Genomic DNA, 24822 nt, shown 5'->3' on the forward strand with positions numbered 1-24822 from the left:
TTGAACCCCAAGAAAAACTGTGCAAGGAAATAGGAGGCTTGGAGGATTGAGGGAATGCATATGTTGTGTCTATTCAGTCTGTGAGCTGTATTGAGGGATTGTACTGAGAGTTGGATAGCTTCGGAGCTAAGGCTTTGTGTAATCCGGACTATTTTCACTTGTATGATAATGCAGAAATTGGGGTTTTTAGCCGAGGCTTTCCCAGAGTATTCTTCTGTGTTTCATGTGTATGATTTCTCATTCTCTGTTATATGTGTTCTATTTGATCTTGCTCAAATTGATTAAGCTTCCACAAAGTTTGTTGTAGAAGTAGATCTAGTATTTTACTTTAGTATATTACATTATCAGGTGATCTACAGTGGGAATTTCTACATGGTATCGAAGCATAGGTGATCAAAGCAAAGAACAATATACAAGAAGGGAGAAGTTCTAAGTTTCAAGTTCCTGATTATAGAAATCGAGTTCTTATCACATCTCAATTTCACCAATGGCATTCAACGGTTTGAGACTCGAGTATGCCCTTGATGGTAGCTCGAATTATATAGCCTGGAAGGATCACATGGAAGTGGTATTAGAGGAAAACAGTTTGAAGGAATTCATTGATCAAGAAGTCCCCAAGCCCACAACAACTAATGCCTAAGAATTGGTGGAATAGAAGAAATGTGTGGCTAGATCGAGGAGAATCCTCCTGGAGGGAGTTCGACCACATTGTCTCGAGCCTCCATGGGAAGGAGACATCGTATTCAATGTGGAAAACATTGAAGGATCTATATTAGAAGAACAACGATAAGAGGAAGCTGGCGTTGAAAGACAAGCTTCAGAAAATCAAGTGTGAAAAGGGAGACACGATCTCAACATACTTGACCAATCTCACCACCTGCAGGGATGAGCTTGGAAGTGTAGGGAGCACGACAACCGACAATGACATGGTGAGTCTTGCTCTCCTCGGTCTTCCTAAGAGCTGGCATAGCTACCAAGACTCGGTAAATGGAAGAGAGAAACTGCCAAATTGCGAACGACTTTTGTCGGATCTGATGCAGGAGGAGATAAGAAGAAGCACCAGAGATGGATCTTCATCAAAACAAGATGATGAAGAAAATATAGCTTTAGCGAGTAAAGCTAGGAAAGGGAAAGGGAAGGTATCCCATCCCAAATCGAGTTCTTCCCATGGTGGGAAGAAGTTTGACAAATCGAAAGTGCGATGCTTTCATTGTCATGAGGTGGGCCATTATGCTACGAATTGTCCACAAAAGAAATCCAAGAAAGGATCCTCGAAGGGATCAGATGGTGAGGCACTGGCCTCATAGTTTGAGTTGGATTTCTCTCTCATCACATGCATGGTTTCATACATGGTGGGATGTGTTTGGTACCTAGACAGTGGAGCTTCATTCCACATGTCAGGTGACAAGAATCTATTCAGTATGCTGGAGGAGAAGGATCTCCAAATGCGCATTGAGATGGGCGATGATGGAAAGTACTATGTTTTAGGTGAAGGTATGGTTGTGTTTCAGAGGGAGCATGGAGCTCCTCTCACCCTCACTAGTGTAAAGTATGTACCGGGTCTAAAGAAGAATCTTGTGTCTGTTGCTATGCTAGAAGATAAAAGCTATGATGTAGTATTTAGTAAAGGAAAGGTATTCCTGAGGCATATCGGCACTGGACAGACCAAGCAAATTGGAATTCGAGTAAAGAATCTCTAAAAGCTGGAGGTAGACGACTGTGATGCATTGAGTTCCAAAGTAGAGGGGGTGCAGAGCCAATATGTTGGCGAGATGTGGCATAGAAGATTGGGCCACTTGCACCACGGGGCCTTGAAGATCATGCAGAAAATTTCTACTGGACTACCCAAGGGAAAATTGGAGCGAGTGGATACATGCAAAGGTTGCACCTTGGGTAAGTATGCGAAATATTCCTTTTAGGATCGAGACAGTAGAGCTAGAGCAATCCAGGAGCGAGTTCACAGATGTATGTGGACCATTCTCTATAGCCTCCACCGCTAAAGAAAGGTACTATGTTATTTTTATTGATGATTTTTCTCGTAGATGTTGGATCTACTTTATACAAAAGAAGGATCAGACCTTCTTCAGGTTTTGTGAGTTCAAAGCCTTGGCAGAGAAAAAATCTGGAAAGAAATAAGAGTTCGCAAAGCGATAAGGGTAGAGAGTATGTCTCCCAACAATTTAAGGACTTTTGTGTAACAGAAGGAATTAAACGGGAGTTGACGACACCCCATAACCCACAACAGAATGGGGTGGATGAAAGGAAGAACTCATATATTGTGGGAGCAACTCGAGCAATGTTGCATGACCAAAGCCTACCACTTCATTTGTGGGTTGAGGCATGCAATACAGTAGTATATTGCAGAATAGAAGTCCGCACCGTATATAGGGGATGAAGACACCAATGTAGGCATTTTCTGGGAAGTGACCAGATGTGAGTCACTTCAAAATCTTTGTATCATTGGTTTATTGCCATGTGACCAAAGATGCCAGCAAGAAGCTAGATCCAACAACTGAGTTGGGGATACTTGTGGGGTACACTGATACACCCCACAACTATCGGGTGTTCCTGCCTACCAGTTAGAAGACAGTGGTGTGCAGAGATCTGAAGTTTGATGAGCAGAAATCCATGCGAGTATCACTTGAGAGGGAGCTCAAGTTGCATGCAGAGGAGGAACGTTTGGTTCCAAAGGAGGAGGAGCCTCATATTGATGCGGAGCAGCCGCATGTAGAGGATCTAGTAGTGGAGACATCCACTCATGCAGAGTCTTCCAGAGATGGGCGGAAATGCTCAAGGGAAGCTGACGGTTTGATGCTAGATGCACGAGAGAATGTGGCACAACCATCCTCTTAGCGCAGACAGAGGAGATCACCCGAGAGGTACACTAGTTACATGGCCCTGATTGGGGAGTGTGTAGCGATCGAACCTTCTTATTTTGAGGAAGCAGTGCAGAAACCAGTCTGGGTTGATGCTATGGTAGAGGAGTAAGACTCTATCATTCGGAATAGTGTGTGGGATGTTGTCCCAAGACTAGCGGACAAGTCAGTGGTGAGTTCCCGATGGTTTTACAAGGTAAAGAAGGCAAGTGATGGCAGTGTTGAGAAACATAAGGCAAGGTTTGTTGCTCGTGGTTTCTCACAGGTCGAGGGGATCAACTACGATGAAACATTTTCTCCTATACCAAGGTACTCATCTATCAGATTGATGTTGGCACTATCAGCTCAGATGGGTCGGAAGATCCATCAGATGGATGTGAAGACTGCATTCCTCAATGGGAAGATTGAGGAATATGTGTACATTGAGCAGCCCGAAGGATTTCGGAACTTCAATCGTGAGTCGCATGTGTGCCGACTCAAGCGAGCATTGTATGGGCTTAAGCAAGCACCTTGTGCTTGGTACACCAGGATTGATAGCTATTTCACTGGTTTGGGCTTCAATAAAAGTGAAGCAACGACGAATCTTTACCACATCATGGTAGAAGGTAAGCCATTAATCATTGTAATTTATGTTGATGATCTGATTTTGACAGGTGATGATCAGTTGATCAAGTCTTGCAAGGAGGACCTTGCAAGAGAGTTTGAGATGAAAGACATGGGCCTCATGCACTACTTTCTAGGCATGGAAGTGTAGCAGAAGGATGGGGAGATATTTGTGTCTCAAGGCAAGTATGCCAATGAGATACTCAAGTGATTCCACATGGAGAAGTGAAAGCCCATGCAGACTCCTTTAACTGGTAACTGGAGGAAGGAGGATGCTACTTCAGGTGAGGTAGCAGCTGTTACTCTTTATCGGAAGCTTGTGGGTTCACTAGTGAACACACAACCAGATTTGTGGTTTGCGGTGAACTAGCTGAGTCAAGCTATGGTTCAACCTACCAAGCTATTTTGGAAGGCAACGAAGCATGTGTTGAGATGTACCTCAGAGGCACATCTCAGTATGGATTGTGGTACATACGGACAGAGGGAGTGAAGCTTCAGGGCTTCATGGATGTTGATTGGGCAGGGAGTACATCAAACCGGAAGAGCACTTCTAGAGGAATCTTCAACCTTGGTTCAGCTGCAGTTTCCTGGTACAGTAGAAAACAAAGGTCAGTTGCACTTAGCTCGGCGGAGGCTGAATACATGGTTGCCAGTCAAGCAGCATGCGAGGCCATTTGGATGCAGAAGATTCTAGTGGGATTGTTTGGTCAAATGATGGATCTAACTGTGATCTATTGCGATATATGTATCAAACTCTCTGAGAATCCAGTGTTTCATGACAGTTCCAAGCACATTGATATATGTTACTATCATCTTCGAGACTGTGTGGTGAAGAGGATCATGTTGTTGTTGTATGTTTTGACCAAGCAGCGGGATGCAGATATTTTGACTAAGGCATTGCCAAAATGCAAGTTCGAGTTCCACAGAGACAGGATTGGGGTGACTGATAATCCCTTTCTTGTTGAGAGGGAGTGTTGAAAATAGCAACAAGAAATGCTAAATATAGAAGTGCTAAAAATAACATTGCTATAAATAGCATTTCAGGATACATTCCAATTTTAGTTGGTCCCTCAACTATAATTGTGAATTAAAATTCGAATTTGATCTTAGCAGTTGTTTGTAAAATAATTAATTAATTCATCTTGAGTTAATTAGTTAAGGAAAATCAAACATGAAGTATATGTGAGGATGTGCAATATTTATTCCTTTGATTGAGGAATTTATCCCTTCGCTAAAGAGATAAGGATGAGTTGTAATTAGTTAGCTCAGTTAACTGAGTTAAGTCCAGTGAGATGTATTGAGGGATTTTACTGAGAGCTGGAGAGCTTCCGAGCTAAGGCTTTGTGTAATCCAGACTATTTTCACTTGTATGATAATACAGAGATCAAGGTTTTAGCTGAGGCTTTCCCTAGAGTATTCCTCTGTGTTTCATGTGTATGATTTCTCATTCTCTGTTATATGTGTTCTATTTGATCTTGCTCAAATTGATTAAGCTTCTGCAAAGTTTGTTGTAGAAGTAGATCTAGTATTTTGCTTTAGTATATTGCATTATCAGGCTATCTACAGTGGGAATTTCTACACAATTCCTTGCAACATTTATTAACGCTAGTAATATATCCATGGTAAGTAGATCACATCTGAATATTAAATAAATTTCACTATGTTTGTTGATTCAATCGAATTTAGCAAGTGGCTAAATGAATAACATATCTCCTACAAATAAAATGACAATTGAAGGTGATAGGGTTGTTTATTTTCCATATTTTGTAGTATCTATAATTTTATTAATTTTTATGTAATAAGCTTGGTGGAAATGACCCCGTCAATTAATATAATAGCATTAAACTCCTAAAATGCACACACACAATGAGAGAGAGAGAGAGAGAGAGAGAGAGAGAGAGAGAGAATATATATATATATATATATATATATATATATATATATATATATATATATATATATATATCTAAATGAGAGAAACAAAAATATACTACTCTAGTGCTCAATGCACTATTCAGAAAACATCATCTAGAGATAGATCATTTCTCTCTATAGATCTTGAATGATCCATATCTATATATATATATATATATATATATATATATATATATATATATATAGATATATATATATATATATATATATATATGAGAAACAAAAATATACTACTCTAGTGCTCAATGCACTATTCAGGAAACACCATCTAGAGATAGATCATTTTTCTCTATAGATCTTGAATGATCCATAACTTTCATAATATCAAGTAGTTATCAACCAAGTAGTTGAAAACAAATATTACACTTAACAATTCCATGTACTCAGAAAAACACAAGTTAGAAAAGAGCTCGTAAATTATCAAATGGAAATAGTGGTAAAGTCATAGTACTATCATCTTGTACTTATTCTATGAAACTACAAGTCTTAGGTAGATGAAGTCCTTCCTTTGAGAGGTGATGAAGTCCTCTCTCTCCTTTTCTCTCCCACCTATCTCTCTCTCTCTCTCTCTCCCCCCCCCTCTCTCCATCTCTCCTTGTTTTCCTCTTTATCTCACCCCCAAACACGTACATTCTCTCCCCATATCTCCCTTTTCACTCCATCTCTCTCTCCACTTCTCACTCACTATGTATTTGTTCTACCATCCCTCTCTCCCCCTCCCACTTCATCTCTCTATCCCTCCCTCTCAAGTCCTCTCTCTCATCCTTCCTCTCTCTCTCTTTCTCTCTTGCCTCCCTCTCTATTCCCCCATCTCTCTCTCTATTTCTCTCTTTTAGTCTTTCCCCTACAATCCTCTCTCTTGCCCCATTACTCTCTCCCTCTCTCTGAAGTCCTCTATCTCGTCTTTCCTCTCTCTCCCTTTCTCTCTTGCCTCCATCAATCTGCCCCCTGCTCTCCCTCTTTCTCTCTATCTAACTATATTACTATATCCCTTCCTTTCCCTTTCTCTCTCCTTCTCTCCCCCCTTGTATCCATCTCTCCTTCTATTTCTCTTTATCTCAACCCTAAACATAGACACTCTCTCTCCATCTCTCCCTTGTCACTCCTTCTCTCTCCACTTATCGCTCTTTATGTATTTCTTCTACCCTCCCTCTCTCCCCTTCGAAATCCATCTCTCTATCCCTCCCTCTCTCCTCCTCTCTCTGAAGTCCTCTCTCTCATCCTTCGTCTCTCTCCCTTTCTCTACTACCTCCCTCTGTCTTCCCCCATATCCCTCTTCCCTCTAATTCTCTCACTATCTCCCTCCATCTCTCCTTCTCCCTCCCTCCTTCCCTCTCTCCCACCTCCATCTTTAAGTCTCTCTCTCCTTCTCTTACCCTTCTCTACCTCTCTCACTCCTCTCCCCCCCTCTCTCTCTCTTCATTCCTTTTCTCCCCTCTCCTTCAATTTATCTCCATCTCTCCCTTGTGAGTCACCCTATTTCTCCACCTCTATCACAATATGTATTTGTTCTTACCTCCCATATATATCTAGATTTAATATATATATATATATATATATATATATATATATATATATATATATATATATATATAGATATATATATATCTTAATATATGAATATATATTATAATATAACAAATTTAATATTGTATTAATGCAAAGTTATTAAATTTAATAATAATAATATTAGGGTTAATAATGTTCTTTTGCATGGTATTAATAATAATTTGGTCCATGGTATTTGGCCCATAGGCTTGTTATATAACAAGCAACGAGAGGAATCAAATCTCTTGAGGTGCAAAACTCATTTTTGAGTGAAAAACTTGAGGAAAGGTTTTCACCTCGAGAGATTTTATCCCTCTTGGCACTTGATAGATCCGGAGTTAACATGGATCTAGGCTGGTTTCAGTCGTGTGAGGCCAAATAAAATCTAATGAACAGATGATTGATTTTATCAATAATATGTAAAATCATCTAATATTAATATAATATTTTAAATATGACAAATATGTCTCAGATTAATCTAGTCATTTTAATTTTAAATTTTCTTAGTTACCTTAGCTTGTTGAGATGATAAATATTTTGAATAACTTTAATGATGAAATTAAAATTTTGAATGTATTGTTGAATGATAGAAAATGTGAATAATAAGAATATAGTAAATTACAAATAGGTGATTAATCTCAAACTATTTTCTTCTACTATTTTTATTGTCACCCTTTTTACTTTTGTCATCTTTCCATATCGATTACATGAAAAGGACAGGTTAAATCATAAACCATTTAAATATTTAGCTCGAGATATTATAGTAAACATCATACCTTGTCCCTCTTTCTCTCGAATATTAATAGGTTGAATTGCTATAACACAAAAATCAATGTACATTGTCAATAATATTTTATGCTTACACTGAAATCAATGCACAATATTAATCCGATCAGTTTAAGGTTAATGTACCATCATACATCCAATTACATCAAATCAGAAATCAACATCTACACTAAAATCAATGCATCTAATGCAAGAAAAGAAATAAGATTAGAAAACAACATTTACACTGAAGTCAATGCATGTAATACAAACAATCAAATATGATTAGAAATCAACATTTACACTCAAATCAATGCATCTTGTGCAAGTCAAAAAATAGGTTTATAAACCAACATCTACACTGAAATAAATGCATCTAGTGCAAGTAATGAAATATGATTATAAATCAACATCTAGGCTGAAATCAAAGCATATACTGAAAGCAATGAAATAGGATTAGAAATCACCATCTACACTAAAATCAATGAATTTAGTGCAAGCAATAAAATAGGAATAGAAATCGTCTACATTTAAATCAATGTATCTGGTGCAAGCAATCAAATATTATTAGAAATCAACATCTACATTGAAATCAATGCATCAAGTGTAAGCAATCAAATAGGATTAGAAATCACCATCTACACTGAAATCAATGCATTTAGTCAAAGCAATCAAATAGGATTATAAATCATCTACATTCAAATCAATGCATCTAGTGCAAGAAATCAAATATCATTAGAAATCAACATCTACATTAAAATCAATGCATCTAGTGCAAGCAATGAAATAGCATTAGAAATCACCATATAAACTAAAATCAATGCATGTAGTGCAATAAATATTCTTCCCTCTCTTCCCCCTCCATATATATATCTTCCTCCATCTCTCCTTCTTTGTCTCTCTATCTCAACCCCCCAACACACGTGGTCTCTCACTCGATATCTATCAATCACTTTGTCCCTCCCTCTCTCTCTGCTTCCCTCTCTTCACTTTCCATATATATCTCTATATCCCTTTGTCTCTCTATATCACCCCCAAAACATACATGCTCTTTCTCCAATCTATCTATCTATTCCTGCCTCCTCCTCTCCCTCCCTCTCTCTCTCTCTTCCCATTTTCTCCCTCTCCCCCACTTCTACCTCTCTTCCCTCTTGTTGTCCTCTCTCCCTTTCTATGCATTTTTCTTATCACTCCCTCTCTCTCTCTTTCCACCTTTCTCTTTGTATTTCTTTATTCTTACCTCCCTCTCTCCCCCTCCAAATCCATCTGTCTATCCCTCCCTCTCTCCATTCTCTCACATCCCCTCTCTCTCTCTCTCTCTTTCTCTCTCTTCACCCTTCAACTCTGTTACTATATCATTCCCTCTCTCCTTCTATCCCTCCCTCTCTCCATTCTCTCACATCCTCTCTCTCTCTCTATCTCTTTCTCTCTCTTCACCCTTCAACTCTGTTACTATATCCTTCCCTCTCTCCTCTCTCCTTCTCTCCCCCATTCGCTCCACCTCTCCTTCTTTTCTCTTTCTCTCACCTCCAAACATACACACTATTTCTCCATCTCTCCCTTGTCACTCCCTTTCTCTCTCCACTTCTCACTCTCTATGTATTTCTTCTTCCCTCCCTTTCTCCTCCTCTCTCTCAAGTCTGCTCTCTCATACATCCTCTCTCTCCCTTTCTCTACTACCTCCCTCTCTCTTCCCCAATCACTCTCTCTCTTTTCCCTCCAATCCTCTCTCTTCCCCCATGAATATCCTCCTCTCTCTCAATTCTTGTCTCTCATTATCTCTCTCTCTCTCTCTTTTCCCTTCAATCCTCCCTCTCTCTCTCTCTTTCTTCCCTCCAATCCTATATCTTCCCCCATCACTCTCTCTCTCTCTCCAACTATGTTACTATATCCATCCCTCTCTCCTTCTCTGCCCCCCTTCTCTATATCTCTCTTTCTTTGTCTCTTTATCTCACCCCTAAGCATACTCTCTCTCTCTCTCTATCTCTCCCTTGTCACTCCCTCTCCCACCACTTCTCACTCTCTATGTATTTCTTCTTCCCTCCCTCTCTCATCCTCTCTTGCAATTCTTCTCTCTAATCCTTCCCCTCTCTCCCTTTCTCTCCTACCTTCCTCTCTCTCTTACCCCATCCTCTCTCTCTCTCTCCACTCTTCAATGATCTCACTATCTCCCTCACTCTCTCCTTCTCTCTCTCCCCTCCATCTTTGTGTCTCCCTCTCTTACCCTTCTCTACATCTCTCACTCATCTCCCTCTTGATTTCTCCTCTCCCCTATCCTTAAGTTTATCTCCATCTCTCCCTTGTCACTCCCCCTATCTCTCCACCTCTATCACTCTATGTCTTTGTTCTTCCCTCCCATATATATCTAGAGTTAATATATATCATGATATTTTAATATATATTATACTATAACAAATTTAATATTGCATTAATCCAAAGCTATTAAATTTAATAATATTAATATTATAATATATTAATATGAATATTAGATTTAATAATAATATATTTAATATTGGTATTAATATCAGGGTTAATAATGCTTTTTTTTTTTTTTTTTTTTTTTTTTTTTTCTGTATGGTATTAATAATAATTTGGCCCATGGTATTTGGCCATAGAGGTCACCTCAATAAAACCTATTCTTTGATCGTTAGTAAGTATAAAGAGGTTTTATTTATTTACCATGTCTCTGGTTAATTTATTTTGTTATTTATTTATTATGCCTCTTTATACCTTTTTTATATTTGTTTATTTACCATACCTCTTTTATAAATATGGTATTTGGCCCATGGTATTAATAATTATTTCACCCATGGTATTTGGCCCACAGGGTTCACCTAAATAAAACATATTTTTTGAGTTTAGGCTTGATATATAATTAGCTGTTGATTTCTAATCCTAATTGATATATTTTTATTTATTTATCATACCTCTTTATACATGGTATTTGGCCCAAAGGCTTGACCTAAATAAAACATATCTTTTGAGTTTTTGTAAATATAAAACATAAAAGGATGTTTTATTTATTTACCATACCTCTAGTTTATTTATACTTTTATTTATTTACCATACCTGTGGAGTAAATATAAAAAAGGGTTTTATTATTTACCATACCTCTAGTTTATTTATATTTTATTTATTTACCATAGATCTGTTTTGAGTGTTCGTAAACCTCTTTATATTTTTAATTTATATTGTGTTTATACAGGCTAATAATTAGATTACAATGTTAAATGTTAAACATTACATCTACATCTACATCTACATTTACATTTACATTTACATTTACATTTACATTTTTATGTGAGATTTACACCCATACTAGGGATTTACACCCATACTAGGTTATTGAGCCCCTCTAGGGTCAATTAGATGTTGATTTCTTATCCCATTTGATATATTTTTGTGTATTTACCATATTACCTTTTTTTGAGTGTTTTCAAACCTCTTCATATTTTAAATTTATATTTTGTTTATACATAATAATAATTAGATTGATTTCTCAATAGGACCCAAAAGTTAAATGTTAAACATTACATTGTAACATTCCCCGGTAACCTCACATGTAACATGTAAAAGCAGGGAGTTAGAATTTTTTTTATACAATTTACCCTCAAGTAATTATCCAAATCACTACTCCACATTCCTCATTATCCATTAGATATAATGTTTATTAGTACATAAAGTAATTTTAAATAGAGGACAGTAAGTTGCATAACCATTGTCAACCTTTGTTATAGTACAATAACATCCTCTGTTGTAGTACAATAACATAAATTAATGTTAGGTGATGAACCTTGCATGCATTACATGATTTCCTTAACCATAATAATTAATCACATACTTGGCATTATGACTATCACATTAATAAGGAATCAACATCATCAAGGATTTAACACCATCAATCTGACACAAAAGGAAATCACACCATTGAACACCGATATACCCTGGAAACCTCGTAGGGTGAAAACCAGCAAAAGTTTATCTTATTATTAAACGCCTGTGAGGGTTTTCACTCCTCACTCAATGGATTATAAGGGATTCCATCCCTTATCCATTGTTATAAAATATTACAATGAAATATCATTAAAATGTCTCATAACTAGCTAAAGGCTATTACAATTTCCATGAAACCCTTTACCTACATATTGCCACATGCTACATCCTTATGGCATGATTGTTCCATCTATGTACGATCCCACAACTCGTACTCATCTGCATGGACCATTAATTCTATACCTGCCACAATGTTAAATATAATATTTTCCTGCCAACATTGATATCATGATTACAATTATAAATAATCATATTAACTAATATTTCCCTTCGCATAAGCACATATTCTTAGAGGGAAAAACACTAAGGCATTCCTTTGAAGGGAAGTTATAATCTCCTTACATGAAAATTTACATAAACTTTATCAAAAGAGCTAGTTCTTTAGCTATTACTTTTGATGCCTGCAAACATGTAAAGAAAACTAACACAATTTGTTGTCTTTTCCTGCATGCGTATGTATACCCTTTCTAATGAAAGCTAACACAAATCTCGTGTACTTACACATCTCATTCAACAAGAAACTAAGATAATAGTTACGTTAGCATAAAGTAATCACATATCATTTTCCTAAAGAAATATGGCTCAATAGTTCTATCCATACAAAGAACATACCTCTATAACGCAATGGCTACTACTTAGTGCATCCCATAACTTATCATAATAGCCCTTCTTTGATGTATGCTATATTCTCTTCTCTAGAATACTACCTTCATTTCATGTAACAAATTACATACTTTTTTCTTAAAGGAAATCATTATAACCTCATTTCTCTATCTTACTATACGTAAGTTTCTCATGCTTCTCTTTCAAGAAATTACTATAGATACCCATCTTTACGCTTAAAAATCAAGAAACAATAACAATGTTAACTTAACCCTTTATGCACTAAAATCATGAAATCAATCCAACTCATCTAGCAAGACACTCTTTTCAAGAGATTAATATTTCCAAGAAAGTTAACATCGTTTATTATTATTTACAAGAAAGTCAACATAATACTTCCTCTACGTACACACCAAATCATATTTCCTATGTCACAATAGCTACCCTTATGTGCATGCAACATGTGTTTTTCCTAACACAAATTACTTTTACTTCAATGCACATAATCTTTTCATGAAACAAGTATGGATTCTTGTTTTTGTATGAACACTATTCATATGTGTCCTTTAAGGAAAGAATCTCTATTTTTATTTTCAAGAGATGTCTCATAAAAGCCATCATTTTCATACATGAAGTGTGCACACTTTTTCTAAAAAGAAACTATATTTATGTGTATATAAAACATATGCTTTTCTTCCAGAAAGTTAGAAATGAATATCTATGTGCCTAGAAGCACATCATTAGCTATTTCTATCCTGCATGCAATGCATAATAATTATTTCACAAGAAACTTAGAAATTAGCTAGTATCACAAGACAATTAAACACATATCCCTTTTCAAGAAAATGACAAGTGACTTGGCATTTAAAACACAAGATTTACATGTAATCATTCTAAGAGAAAAACTACATATTTTCTTTACAAGAAAAACTACATATTTTCCTAGCTTTTATGTCCACACATTTTCCACATTCTTCTTTGCATACTATTATGCATATATTATCTATATTTGGTAAATAGACATTTAAATTTAAATTTACATGAGATCTACCACATACATGTTGTTAAATTTAAATTTACCTGAGATCTACCCCTATATACTATAGAGCACCTCTAAGGGCAATAGCAAGTTATTTGTCATAAAATTATAAATATATTTTTAAATGAATTGAAAATAAAACAAAGTAACAAAAAAAATACATAAATGAAATATAGAGCTAAATTAATTTGTTTTTGAAAATAAATCTAAATTTAGAACTGACATGAATAGTTTTCATCATTTTATTCTTTTCATACTTCCATTTAAAATTTACAAAAACACAACAAAATTTCTAATTAAAATTATTTTAATATATTACCAATAATGCAATACAATAATATAAATGAAGTATTAAACTTCTACAAAATAAATTAAGAATTTATTTTACCTATGCTTAATAAAATAAAGGGTAAATTTTCACACTATTGTATAGTAATTTGCCAAACTTTTGTCAAGCCAATTGCTATCATTATTTGATAATGTGATCAACATCTAATTCAGTATGGGATCAAGCCCCTAGTGGCAACACCGCATTTTCCCTCGCCTTTTCCAAGGGTTCGTTCAATTCTCATGTATCCACCTTCTCCCCATGTCGTCCCCAACTGTTTTTTATTATCCAATATTTTTCTTTGCAACACCAAGTTGTTTCCTCTCCATATCCAACCACTACAACTGAATGGTTAATTTCTGAGCCGCAATAACCCTTAAATATCCCTGCGCAACAAACAAACAAAATTCTGTTAGTTACACTTGCTAGATTATTCATCTCTTTCTTATTTTTTCTCAAAAATAACAATATAAGGAATCATAACCACTTACACCCGTATAACCTCTGACATCGGGATGGCTAAACTTTACCACTACAGCTACAGGTCCCCTATCTACTGCTTGTTTGAGTTCGAGTTCACCAGTGACCTGCCGAACACCCTTAATAGTTGCTCCCTTAGGAAGCTATATCAAAACAAAACAAAACAATGATTTAATTGTCTTACAAATTAGATGAAGTTATTATTATAAATAATATATTGTTATTTAAAAAAACTAATTATATTTTTAATAATTTTTAACAAAATTTCTAAAATATTTTGTTTGCCTAATTATATAGAGTCTATACAATTTAATATTCTAAATATGGTTAGTTGTGAAAAGTTAAAACCTCTCATAAACAAAAGTAGAAAACCACTTCAAAATTTAAAATAATTAGAAAGTAGAAAACCAATCCAAATCCTAATCCATTTAAACTCCATCTCAACGGAATCTAACTATACAAATGCTAACCCATTTAAACTCCATCTATACAAATCCATCTTAGTATGTATCATTGTACCACTCCGTCTTGGCACGGTAGCTTCATCCCCTCGTAACGATAGTAATATTCTTCAGTTATGCCATTCCGTCTCAATTCGACATACTCGAAGGCATCGGACATCTGCCTTCGGCTGCAACCGTTTCCTCCGCCAGTGCAGTCAAGCAACTGCTGCGGCGAGAGGGTCAACAACCTATTTCTTTTATCTTGTGTTGACCCTCTATAGCAGCTGCAGTTGCAAAGGCCCAACAAGCTCCTGCAAGGCCAAAAAAATAGACAATATATAGGAGTTATATACAAATTTTTGCTTCCTCAAAAACATAAGATTTTCCAGTACTTCTGTGAATTGTATCTAAATGGAACCTGATCGCTGATCCTTAGCTACCATTTACCTAAAGTTTCTATCTTAATTGAAATTATTTCTCTCATCATACATACCGCAAGACCCTTGATCCTTCACAGGAGTTACTGCTCCACTCAGTCTCCAATCCACAGTTCGTGCCCCGTACAGGTTCATGAATGATCCATTCTTCACTCTACTCATGTCTCCACTGTATCTGAAATTCTTAACGCATTTCGTGGCCTGAGCGAATTCTTGGTCAGTCATATCTGCAAACTGATTCAATCCAAGATGGTACGTAAGATTCTTCTTATTCACAGAGTCGATGTATTTCACATTCTCTACAAATATTTTGAATCGCTCATCCGATGTATTTCTGGTTGAGCCATGCTGAAGCACCCACTTATGATAAAGGAGTCGCAGACTTTCTTCAGACTGCAGGTCTTTGTCTGTGAATCCAGCAGGAGAGGCATTCACCGATAAAGCCCACAAGGCTGCCACGAACAGAAATAGAAACAGGGTCGCTCGTGCCATAACTAAAGAAAACAATAACTCGTCGATATAATTCACAGAAATAATATGAATTGGTGGAGATAAAGCAGAAGGGGATCGTGTTATATAGCAACTCGGACCGATAATAATACAAATAACAATACTTAATAAAACCATGAATCCCACGTTCAAAAGGACTCCATTAAACTAGTTTAATTAATTAATATGACTTTAATTAACTATTGAAGCATTAAACTAGTTTAACTAATTAATATGACTTTAATTAACTATTGAAGCATTATGAGTCACACATGACTATAAAATAGAATTAATTAAGGATTCCATTAAACTGGTTTAATTAATTAATATGACTTTAATTAACTAGTGAAGCACCATGAGTCACACATGATTATAAAATAGAATTAATTAAGGACTCCATTAAACTGGTTTAATTAATTAATATGACTTTAATTAACTATTGAAGCACCATGAGTCACACATGATTATAAAATAGAATTAATTAAGTACTCCATTAAACTGGTTTAATTAATTAATATGACTTTAATTAACTATTGAAGCACCATGAGTCACACATGATTATAAAATAGAATTAATTAAGTACTCCATTACACTGGTTTAATTAATTAATATGACTTTAATTAACTATTGAAACACCATAAGTCACACATGATTATAAAATAGAATTAATTTAATTAATATTCTTAATTAGAAAAATTAACAAGAAGGGCACATGTACAGTAATAACCAATGTGATAATATGAGTAGAGTATGCATGCAAGTGTGTAAACAGATGATAACACTATTACAAAACTAGGAAATAATATAATCATATATATGCAAAATGAATTGAGAATGTTGTTTTTCTCTAGTGATAGACATATGTAAAAATCATATAAGTGATGCACATATATGTGATTAAGGAGATGACCTATAAAAAAACACATATAAGTGATTCACATATAGGTGATTAGGGATATATTAATATTTATGAAGGATTATCTACATGTACGTGCAAAGTAGATGTTATAGGTAATTAGTGTTTAGAAGTGAAGTAGGAATAGAGGTAAGAAGAGAAAGAATAGATAAAGTGGGGATAAATAAGTGTGTATGTGTGAAATAGAAAAGTTTTCGTGTAGGAGGACAAGAAGTTAGGCACATTGCAACAATAGTGCAAAGTTGATTTTAATGGGTCCCACTTGAAGGTAGATAGACAATGTATGTTTTTCTAAAAACTTCCTTTTGTGAGTAGGAAGGATGTATCTTTTAGTAATAAAATAAAAGTAAATACATTTATGAAATAATTCTAAAGCTTATTTATTTTTTTGGATTTAGAAATCAAATATAATGTATATTGATATTATATTTGAAATATGGAATATATGTTAGTTTTAAAAGAAGTGGTTTTTGGTCAATAAAGTTGTTTATTAATGAAATTTTAATATAAATAATGATACTTAAAAAACCATGAATCTCACATCTAAAATGTCAAACTAATTAATTAAGGTGAATTCTAGGTTGGTTTTAGTCGTGTGAGGCCAAAGAAAATCTAATGAACAGATGATTGATTTTATCAATAATATGTAAAATCATCTAATATTAATATAATATTTTAAATATGCTAAATATGTCTCAGATTAATCTGGTCATTTTAATTTTAAATTTTCTTAGTTACCTTAGTTTGTTGAGATGATAAATATTGTGAATAACTTTAATGATGAAAAATGATGAAATTAAAATTTTGAATGTAAAGTGACAATGTAATAGTGTTGAATGATAGAAAATGTGAATAATAAGAATATAGTAAATTACAAATAGGTGATTAATCTCAAACTATTTTCTTCTACTATTTTTATTGTCACCCTTGTTACTTTTGTCGTCTTTTCATATCGATTATATGAAAAGGACAGGTTAAATCATAAACCATTTAAATCTTTAGCTCAAGATATTATAGTAAACATCATACCTTGTCTCTCTTTCTCTCGAATATTAATAGGTTGAATTACTATAACACAAAAATCAATGTACATCGTCAATAATATTTTATGTTTACATTGAAATCAATGCACAATATTAATCCAATCAGTTTAAAATTAATGTACCATAATACATCCAGTTACATCAAATCAGAAATCAACATCTACACTGAAATCAATGCATCTAATGCAAGAAAATAAATAAGATTAGAAAACAACATTTACACTGAAGTCAATGCATGTAATACAAGCAATCAAATATGATTAGAAATCAACATTTACACTCAAATCAATGCATCTTGTGCAAGCCAGAAAATAGGTTTATAAACCAACATCTACACTAAAAAAATGCATATAGTGCAAGTAACGAAATAGCATTATAAATCAACATCTAGGCTGAAATCAATGCATATAGTGAAAGCAATGAAATAGGATTAGAAATCACCATCTACACTAAAATCAATGGATTTAGTGCAAGCAATAAAATAGAAATAGAAATCGTCTACATTGAAATCAATGTATCTAGTGCAAGCAATCAAATATTATTAGAAATCAACATCTACATTGAAATCAATGCATTGAGTGTAAGCAATCAAATAGGATTAGAAATCACCATCTACACTGAAATCAATGCATTTATTCAAAGTAATCAAATAGGATTAGAAATCATTTACATTGAAATCAATGCATCTAGTGCAAGCAATGAAATAAGACTAGAAATCACCATATAAACTAAAATCAATGCATGTAGTGCAATAAATATTCTTCCCTCTCTTCCCCCTATATATATATATATTCCTCCATCTATCCTTCTTTGTCTCTCTATCTCAAACCCCCCAACACATGTGGTCTCTCACTCGATATCTATCAATCACTTTGTCCCTCCCTCTCTCTCTCTTCATCTCTCTCTGCTTCCCTCTCTTCACTTTCCATATATATCTCTATATCCCTTTGTCTCTCTATATCACCCCCAAAACATACATGCTCTTTCTCCAATCTATATATCTATCCCTCCCTCCTCCTCTCCCTCTCTCTCTCTCTCTCTTTCTTCCCCTTCTCTCCCTCTCCCCCACTTCTACCTCTCTTCCCTCTTGTTGTCCTCTCTCCTTTTCTATGCATTTTTCTTATCACTCCCTCTCTCTCTCCCCACCTTTATCTTTGTATTTCTTTATTCTTACCTCCCTCTCTCCCCCTCCAAATCCATCTCTCTCTCCCTCCCTCTCTGCACTCTCTCACATCCTCTCTCTCTCTCTCTCTCTCTCTTTCTCTCTCTTCACCCTTCAACTCTGTTACTATATCCTTCCCTCTCTCCTCTCTCCTCCTCTCCCCCATTCGCTCCACCTCTCTTTCTTTGTCTCTTTCTCTCACCTCCAAAGATACACACTATTTCTCCATCTCTCCCTTGTCACTCCCTCTCTCTCTCAACTTCTCACTCTCTATGTATTTCTTCTGCCCTCCCTCTCTCCTCCTCTCTCTCAAGTCTGCTCTCTCATACATCCTCTCTCTCTCCCTTTCTCTCCTACCTCCCTCTCTCTTCCCCCATGACTCTCTCTTTTCCCTCCAATCCTCTCTCTTCCCCCATGACTCTCCTCCTCTCTCAAGTCTTGTCTCTCCTTATCTCTCTCTCTCCAATCCTCCCTCTCTCTCTCTTTCTTCCCTTGAATCCTATCTCTTCCCTCATCACTCTCTCTCTCCCTCTCTCTCTCTCTCTCCAACTATGTTACTATATCCATCCCTCTCTCCTTCTCTGCCCACCTTCTCTATATCTCTCTTTCTTTGTCTCTTTATCTCACCCCTAAGCGTCTCTTTATCTCACCCCTAAGCATACTCTCTCTCTCTCCATCTCTCCCTTGTCACTCCCTCTCTCACCACTTCTCACTCTCTATGTATTTCTTCTTCCCTCCCTCTCTCCTCCTCTCTTGCAATTCCCCTCTTTAATCCTTCCTCTCTCTCCCTTTCTCTCCTACCTTTCTCTCTCTTCCCCCATCTCTCTCTCTCTCTCTCTCCACTCTTCAATCCTCTCACTATCTCCCTCGCTCTCTCCTTCTCTCTCTCCCCATCCATCTTTGTGTTTCCCTCTCTTACCCTTCTCTACATCTCTCACTCATCTCCCTCTTGATTTCTCCTCTCCCATATCCTTCAGTTTATCTCCATCTCTCCCTTGTCACTCCCCCTATCTCTCCACCTCTATCACTCTATGTCTTTGTTCTTCCCTCCCATGTATATCTAGAGTTAATATATATCATGATATTTTAATATATATTATACTATAACTTAATATTGCATTAATCCAAAGCTATTAAATTTAATAATATTACTATTATAATATATTAATATGAATATTAGATTTAATAATAATATATATAATATTAATATTAATAGCAGGGTTAATAATATTTTTTCATGAGCTCCATAGTGAAATAGGTGGTTGGGCAGTTCCTAAAACACCATAGATGGAAAGGATCTGCCATCTCAGTGAGAATAGGAACATTGAGGATGTAAACCACTTCCTCTTAGAATGCCCTTTGAGGATGAAAACCACTTCCTCTTAGAGTGCCCTGCGTACAACCACATTAGATCCCAGTTTCATAATCTTTGTCGCAATACTGACCTTCCTAGCCTTTTACGATGTCAAAATTATAGTGAGCTAATTTAGTAATTTATATTCATTTCATTTACTTTTGTTAATAATTATTATAAATGACTAATTTAGTTGTATATTCATTTTATTTGTGTTCATCATTGATCAATATAAACTATTAATTTAGTAGTTTTAGATTGATTTTATTTGTTCATTATTAATCAATATAAATTTAGTATGATTTTGCGACTAAATTAAAAAAATGTCATACAATGTGCATGTTCATCTAATATGGAAACACAAAGTTACATATGTTAATTACAATACTAAATAAAATCAAGTGCAACTATAAATAATTTCAACCACATAAAATATATTATATGAAATGTCAAGTATTACAATATAAATTTCCAACTTAATATTGTTTAGACTACAATTTACACATGAAATATTGTTTCATTACTTTAAAACATTATCATTGTGTTGCCAAGGCATTGTAGGTGAATTCACCAACTTTGAAGACTTGATCACCAGTCTCTATATGTGTGTTTCATGTGAGATATTGTATTTAAGGGTATCACTAGACATATTCTCTTCCCTCTCCATCTTTCTGCATGTGTCACTTCAGTGTTATTGTTCTCTTCTTTCTTCAATTCCTATTTTTCACCATCAATATTGAGTTCCTCTTTTGAAATGAAAGAAGATACAAAACATAGTATAAGACCTGAAATACGATGACCACTGGAATATAAACTAAAGTAGAATATAAATAATTTATACTACATATACCTGAACATCAGCTATGTTAATGCCAATTTTCCCTAGAAAAGCAATAAACTCAAACAAGTTTTCTTCAGTTGGGCAATAGTGGCCACTATGTGGCTAGATGACCTGTGTAAACAAAACAAATAAAACATCACCATAGAAAAAGAACACCTTGGAAACTTAATAACAATCATGTCAATTAAGTTACAATCTAAAAATATCAAATTGTAGATATCTTGTGAAAACAAATGGAAATAAAAAGACAACATATAATAAATAATGTATGACAACTAGCTAGAAAATTGCATCATAGAAAAAAATTCTCATATGATTACCCATACATGTGGGTGGGTAACAAGCCCCAATATGCCATGATCATTGGGTCCATAGGAAGTAAACCTCCTACTAACATAATGATTGATTGATTTCATCTTGGCCTTGCCTCTTCTTTGTGAGTCAAAAAAATAAAATAAGTCCATCATTAACTAGTTGTACTCCATAGTATCATTTTCACATGTTATCTCCACATACCTACTAAAAATGTCATATATGCCAAACAAATGGCATTTTGGAATTGTTTCTAAAACTATGTCATTTATACACCCTTCCAATGCATTTAACGAAATGTACCCACTTGATTTTCTTATTTCATATTCATTTACATCCTAAAAAATATTCATTTCAAAAACAAAAACAACCCCAATATCTCCAGATCCTAATGCTCATCCATATTTTCCATAAACCATAAGAATTAATACTCTCTTATGATCAACATTGTACAACAATGAAGCTACACAAAACTAACTATTCATATAAAACAAAAATGAAGCTATTGGTATAAAACAAACAATGAAGCTTAATTTCTATTGGTATAATGAAGCTTAATTTATATTGGTAACTATAGAAAATAGAAATGAAGTTATTGGTATAAAACAAACAACAATGAAGGTACACAAAACACTCAGTCAATCAATATAAATTCCAAACATAATGAGAAAAGGAGCAGTGCATCATTCTCTACCATGCGTTCTACCAAATAAAATGGTAAAAATACTAGAGGAAAACTCTCTTCTTTACAATGAATTTGAAGAAGAATAAATGGATATGCAGTTTCTTATATCCTATTTTAAGAAATCCATTTTCATTTCAATGTTGAAGTACCTCCACATAAAGAGATATAACATTTCAAGTTTCCACATACATCATACAAATTTAGGATGATACTTCCATAAACAAGAAAATGAATTAGACCTAGACAAATCACATACTTGTGACAAGAAAAGGTATGCAAAGCATTGTTATGTTCTGTCTGTGGATCCTCTAGACAATACCCACTCATTGAAAGAATTGAATGCAAGACAGTTAAACTGAATAAATAGGAATACATTTTATGAGAAAATTCAAAATAATACCTCAACCCAAAACAAAACTCATACTATAATAGAAACAAGAAAATAAACCTGATTGATATGTGCATGAATTGAAAGAGCAATGAGAACAATCGTACAAGAAGGAAAGTGGGAGAGAAAATAAAACTATACACTTTATATTATATTAGGTATATACAAGAGTATAAAATTGGTGGATAGAGATATTTTATGAGTTAGGAGAGTGATAATCTTTCACCCACCTCATTGTAATAAACTTACATATATAATAACTATTGGATCAAATCAACTAGGCCTAAGTCTCATCATTCATCTAAGTTACTAAAAGTACATCATGGAAGAATAGCCTATCCTCAAAAGCAAGTTTTGATACAAAGAAAAAAATGGGTTATTATGAGTATTGGCTCCATTTTTTGCCTTCCTCCTACAACTTATTTGGACTGTCTTTATAAATTTCTCATTTAATCTAATTCAACACCTTATAAGTTATATCTTGTTTTATGTCATGTAGATTTCTCTTGGTTTAGAATCTATCTTTTTTAAAAAATATGGAAAATACTTCATGGACAATAAACCTCGAAACCTGGTATGATTTGCCACAATCTTGTATTGTAACAGGATTAAAAGACAATTTTTTGAGTTTTTTGAGTTAATGAAGTAATTATTAATCCTTTACTCTTTTCTATGTATCACCAAAAGAAAAAGAGAAGTAGGGCATGTTACATCTATCTAACAAGAGATCCTATTAACCCCATCTTTGTAATTAATGTCAATTGAATCCTTGGGATACCTGATATATATCACATAGAGTGGACAAGGTTTAATCAAAGGAACTCCCATTTAATCCAAGTAGTCACCTTAAACACATATGAAGTCCTTCTAGACATTGGTTCACGTCCAAAAATCATGGAGATGTGGAGGGTTTTGTCCAAAAATCAAAGAGATGTGGAGGGTGGTCCATCTATACATGAAAAAAAATGTTCCTGTTTTACATCTAGCATCCCTCAACAAGCCAGGGGCTCTGGTGTTCATACTAGGATCCAATGCAACAATTGTTCACGGGGTTACATTCCCTATTGTTGATCTCTTGCTTTCAAGTGTTAATGCCAGTTTTTATGAACCTCCATATAAGCTTAAAAAAGATTCCAGTATTTTAGCACTTATGTAACATTTTTAGGAGTTTCTACTAAATATGAAACAACGAAATGTCTCAAGATAGAGTAGAGGTTGTTAAAAGAGCGAGATAGCAAGACCAACTTTGACCTATGTTCATTGTGAGACAATATTGTGTTGAAATGCTCAACTCCCCTATATTATAAGGCTTTAACAAAATAATGCATCCAATATATCATGCTTTCCAAATCCTAGTGGGCATGCTCCTCCCTTGAGTGGGGTTTCTCTAATGTTGCTATTTACTAATTGAATATTGCTGATGTAGCCTTCAGTCAGATTGTTGAATGGCCCTGCTAAGTACTAACAAAAGATATTCTTCACTTAAGTATGTGAAGGGGGATAGGGCTTGTTTTTAGCTTTATCATCCATAAAAAAAATTTCCTTCGTTTTTGGAAAAAGGCCCCAAAAGCTCAGGTAAGTTTTCCTCTGAGGAATAAAATTGAATTTAAAAATGAAAAAAAATTATCGTACATATAATTCCTGTCGCAAAATCAAATAACTGCTACCACACAAACATAACTAAAAATACCAAAACAATTGAATTCAAAAGTTTATTAGACTACAAAAACTAAGTAAAGGCTACACAATTGAATAACTGGGGACTGTGACTTTAGATGGACCAAGTATTCCATATATAGACATTAGCTATTTCATTAACATCTTTTGTTATATCTAAAATAATTTCTTTTATAAAACCTATTTCACCTATCCAAATTATCACACAAACACCTCGTTACATCAAAAATACAATAGGAAATGGATATAGAAAGCTAACGAGGATAACGCAAAGCATGAATTTTTTATTAAATCACATTTATTTTGCAACAGACAATTGCTTCAACTGTTACAAAATATAATGTTTGATAAAGAAAACTGCCACCACACAAACATAAATGAAAAGACCAAAATAAAAATAAAAATTATGGATGAGTTTGAAAGCTTAATAGATCAGGTACGGGATGTGTGTGGGATCTTCATAATCCTAGTGGAAACAAGATAACCTATTATGCAGTCGTAGTCTATCTGTTACACATTTTGGATGTTTTTTTGACCTATTTTCTGGTCTCATTTACCTAGAATCAGACAGAGATTTGTTGAAAACGCAACTTTGAGTTATGAACTCTCCACAATCTAAGTGCTCGAGGGGTTTTTCAGGGTGTTGAATCCATATATGTAGTCCAAAACACAGTTTAAACAACTCAAATCAAGATTTGACCAACAATTTTTTCGCCAAAGTCCAGCCAAAGAATCAAAAGCGTCTAGTATACAACACTTATTATGCATGGGGTCTTTGAAATATTTTGAATAATATGGTCATAAAAGAACCAATTGACTAATCAAATCAAGAAAAGTATAGATGA

The 24822-nt window shown here is 34.7% G+C and overlaps 1 protein-coding gene across 1 annotated transcript; it reads right to left on the minus strand.

The window, feature by feature from the left end:
* Window positions 1–14088: 14088 nt before the first annotated feature.
* LOC149183599 (thiol protease SEN102-like) lies at window positions 14089–15602 on the minus strand. The gene is made up of 4 exons (XM_089415005.1): window positions 15175–15602; window positions 14750–14984; window positions 14242–14373; window positions 14089–14136 (listed from the first exon to the last, which is right to left on the minus strand). The coding sequence occupies exons 1-4, from the start codon at window positions 15600–15602 to the stop codon at window positions 14089–14091; spliced, it is 843 nt and encodes a 280-aa protein (XP_089271131.1).
* Between the last annotated feature and the right edge of the window lie 9220 nt (window positions 15603–24822).

This window comes from Pinus tabuliformis, chromosome 3_2, assembly GCF_031772625.1.
Source record: "Pinus tabuliformis cultivar Carrire ecotype Pingquan chromosome 3_2, CPIR1, whole genome shotgun sequence".
In the NCBI taxonomy this organism is placed as follows: Eukaryota; Viridiplantae; Streptophyta; class Pinopsida; order Pinales; family Pinaceae; genus Pinus; species Pinus tabuliformis.